Genomic DNA, 3,788 nt, shown 5'->3' on the forward strand with positions numbered 1-3,788 from the left:
TGAGAGAGAGAGTGTGTGTGTGTGTGAGAGACCAGCTTCATTATTTGAGATACAGATGCTATCTCAGACAGCAAGAGTTACACACTTTGATCTAGTTGATCCAAACTAGTCAGCAAACCAAAAGAGCATTTGACAGAAGTGCTGTAAAAGGAAAGCGTGCATTTAGAAGTAGTTTATTTTTTATGTTGCAAAATAAGGAGAGGTGGATGAAGAAGAACCTGCAGGAATATAAAAAGTAGTTTTCATCTTTTTAAACTGGCTACTGTTTATTTTTATTTTTTTCCTTTTTTAATAATTAAAGCTCCTTTAATGACTATTCTGATGTGGATAATTATTTTCTCATGTTTTTTCATTTGATATGAATATAAACTCAGAGCTGAACTGAGCAGTAAACCTGGATTACAATGTGATTGATTTTTTTTTTCCTCTGCAAAAACCAAACCAGTTTTTTTTTTAACACACATTTCTCATGGTACCATGATGTGTGCGAGTTTCTCTTGCCCCTTTTTCTCACTCTTTGGTTTTGCTGTGTTAAGAGGTTGTCTTGAAACTTCATCTTGCCTTGTCATTATGCTATGAAATAATAAATCTCTTGCTTTCATTGTTTAAACAAAGTGTTTCAGGCTTTTTGTCTTCGTGGAAGCTCATTTGAATGGATTTTCTGCTTCTGCTGAAGTAAATGTGAATAATGCTTTGTTTGCATTTCTGCATGGAAAAATACCAGTGTTTACAATGAAACAAACCTGTTAAAGTATCAGAAGAACACTGCACTTAAAATATTTACCCTTATGATATTATGTATTTCATGTTTAAGCGCGTGTAAATGTTCCTGATGTGTTTCAGGCGTTTGGCCAGAAAACTCCCTCTGCCCGTTGAGAACAAGGAAACCCGTCCTCGCATTGATTTAATAGTGTTTATAGTGAATCTGCTGTCAGAGCGCAGGTACACTGACCTCTCTCTCTCATGTCATTGACTGTGAGTGGACAGACTCTTATCTCTCTCTCTCTCTCTCTCTCTCTGTCAGTCTGCAGTCAGTGGAAAGCTCTCTCGCCCATCTGCACTCAGACTGCTTCCTGGGGAAAGTGTGTTTCTTGGTCACTGATGGTGAGTTGAGAGCCACTTTCAACAATTGTAAATGTGCGCACACTCATTTTTGTCTCATTACAGTTTTCCACAAAAAAGAAATGCAAAGTATTTGTGAAAATGCATTTATAGTCACATACACTCAATGTTGGGTGGGTTACTTTGGAAATGTAATAGGATACAGATAACAAATTACTCAGTTTGAAATGTAATAAGTAGTATAACTATTTCAATTACTTTATTAAAGTAATGTAACTGATTACTTTTCTAAATTTCTAACGAATGTTTTCAACTATTATTCATATTCAAACATGTAAACCAGGCAGGGTTAACCTTACAGTAGAGCTCAACACCGATTACCTTCATCACTTGAATTAAGATGATAATAATTAAATTTTAAAGCACAGCCAGCACAAAATCAGACTTTAGCACCTCTTTTCACTTTGAGATATTTCTGAGGAAAAATACAGATTAAAATCATAACAAGATGTAGCTTAATAGCTATGATACTGTTTTTGAAATCAAATCTTTGCATAGTTATGACAGGAAGCACTGGCATCTAACAATGCCTTGGAAAAACAAAACCGTTCATCTTAAAAAATAAAGCATACATAAACCCAAATAGAACATTAAAGTTATCAAATAAGCATGAGTCTTCCTGAAACATTGGTGTCTGATATTTTAGAGCAGTCACTGTAATTTGGGAAAGAAATCAGTCAAAATATTTAGACGTAACCCCCGTTAACATTTTCATAAGTAACTGTAATTTAATTACACATTGTTTCTCAGTAACTAACTAGTTACTCCCCAACACTGCACTCAGAAAAGCTGAAATAGGTTGCTTTTTATATTTTTATTTGTGTAGTTCATGACATCACACAATTCAGGGTTTTAATCTGTTTTCACATAAGTCCCATTTTGTAACAATGTAGCAAAATGGTAACATAAAATAAATGGTTCACATGTTATTTGGTTTGACCTCGAGATGGATGAGCAACATTTTCTGAAGGTCAAGCACCTTCTTTTGCTGATCATGTACTTAAATGGCATGAGTTTGAGTGTTGTGTCATATATACATATTACCATTTAAAAGTCTGGGCTCAGTAAGATTTTAATGTTTACAAAATAAGTCTTTTCTGCTGACCAGAGCTGCATTTATTTTATTAAAAACCGTAAAAATTGTGAAATATTATTACTATTTAAAGTCACTAATTTCTATGTAAATGTATAGTAAAATATTATTTATTTCTGTGATCAAAGCTGAATTTTCAGCATCACACACACACACGGTCACCTCAGGCAGATGTGTGTTACGGCGCGTTACTCTCTCTGTCTCTCAGACGGCAGATGGCGTGAATGCAGCAGCCGTGCGGCTCCAGAACATCTTGACGGTGTCGGCGGGAATGTCGCCCATAGCAACCACCGCCCTCTATCTGTCCTCTCTGACCCGCTGCTCGGTGACCTCTGACCTTGAAGAGGACTGACCTCCAATAGGATCAATTAAGAACTACATTAAGACTTGATTCATTACTTTGAATTTCCACACAGGTAACACAAGTTGCAGATAATCACACTGGACTGCAGATTAGTTCACTGTTATTTTCACATCACTGTCCATGAAATGTACCTTGCCATGGGACTTTATTAAATACTGTGTGTTTTCATGGCTGCCCAACGTTCATATTCAGCTCTTGTAATGAATTAACACATCCAAATCAGCAGGGGGAGCCATTGGGTAGCGAAGGAATCGCTTAGAACATATTCCCCAAATAATTATCCTTTTACAATATTTATAAATACAATAATTGAATTTTTATTGAAATGAATTTCATTTCTTACATATATTTACTACAATACTAGTAAAAAGTTTGGATGTACTTGGTGAGCTTACTATTATTATTATTATTATTATTAATATTCCCATGTTTTCCCAGTTTTAATGGCTTAACTATTGTTATAAAATAAAAAAGAATGAGTAAATAAGTCAGAAATTGACTGGTACTGAACCTATAAATCAATATTGTTCTTGCCCTAAAATATCTTAATACCCAATAATTATGTTAGTAAAAACATATTTACTATAATATGTGTCTTGGAGCATTTTTCCTGATTTTTTTGATGGCTAAAAAAGTTAAGCAATGATTTGTGAGATTAAATGTGTCTAATCCAGTGTTATTGTAGATACTATTATAGTTTCTATTAATTGTTTGAATTAGTTTTTTTTTTTCTTCTTCTGTTTTCATCTTAATTTTAGATAAAGTTTTAGTCATTTTGTTGTGTGTTTTAATCGTTTTTTTAGTTTTAGTTTTTTAATGCGTACATAGTTTTGATTCATTTTTATTTCAGTTTTAGTTATTTTAGTAAGTTAAAAATGGGAAATATTTCTCTGGCAATATAAGTTTATATCAAAATATGTTTATTCCATTTTTATATATATATAATAAATTTATATATTTTATAAAATTTCAGTTGCTGTTTATTTATGGTTTTAGTTTTTGTTAACTTCTCTTTTTGGTGCACTACAGTAACCTCATCCCAGAATCCTATTATTCCCCCTCGAATCTTTTGCGTTTCTATGACAACCTCACCTGTTGCAAACCAATCCTATCGGTAACCCGAGTCCTGAATAATGGACGTTCTTTGCAAAGAAATGACAAAAAGGCTTTCTGGCATCTTACCTGTGCTCTCTCTCACTCGCCCAACCT

General features: G+C 33.7%; 1 protein-coding gene across 1 annotated transcript; it reads left to right on the top strand.

Annotated features, from left to right (window-relative positions):
- The first annotated feature begins 832 nt into the window (after window positions 1–832).
- pane1 (proliferation associated nuclear element) lies at window positions 833–3,094 on the top strand. The gene is made up of 3 exons (XM_016561618.1): window positions 833–942; window positions 1,025–1,155; window positions 2,383–3,094. Exons 1-3 carry the CDS (start codon window positions 833–835, stop codon window positions 2,565–2,567), a joined length of 426 nt encoding a protein of 141 aa, XP_016417104.1. The 3' UTR covers window positions 2,568–3,094.
- The last annotated feature ends 694 nt before the right edge of the window (window positions 3,095–3,788 follow it).

This window comes from Sinocyclocheilus rhinocerous, unplaced genomic scaffold (assembly GCF_001515625.1).
Source record: "Sinocyclocheilus rhinocerous isolate Xijiao unplaced genomic scaffold, SAMN03320098_v1.1 scaffold1310, whole genome shotgun sequence".
Taxonomy (NCBI): domain Eukaryota; kingdom Metazoa; phylum Chordata; class Actinopteri; order Cypriniformes; family Cyprinidae; genus Sinocyclocheilus; species Sinocyclocheilus rhinocerous.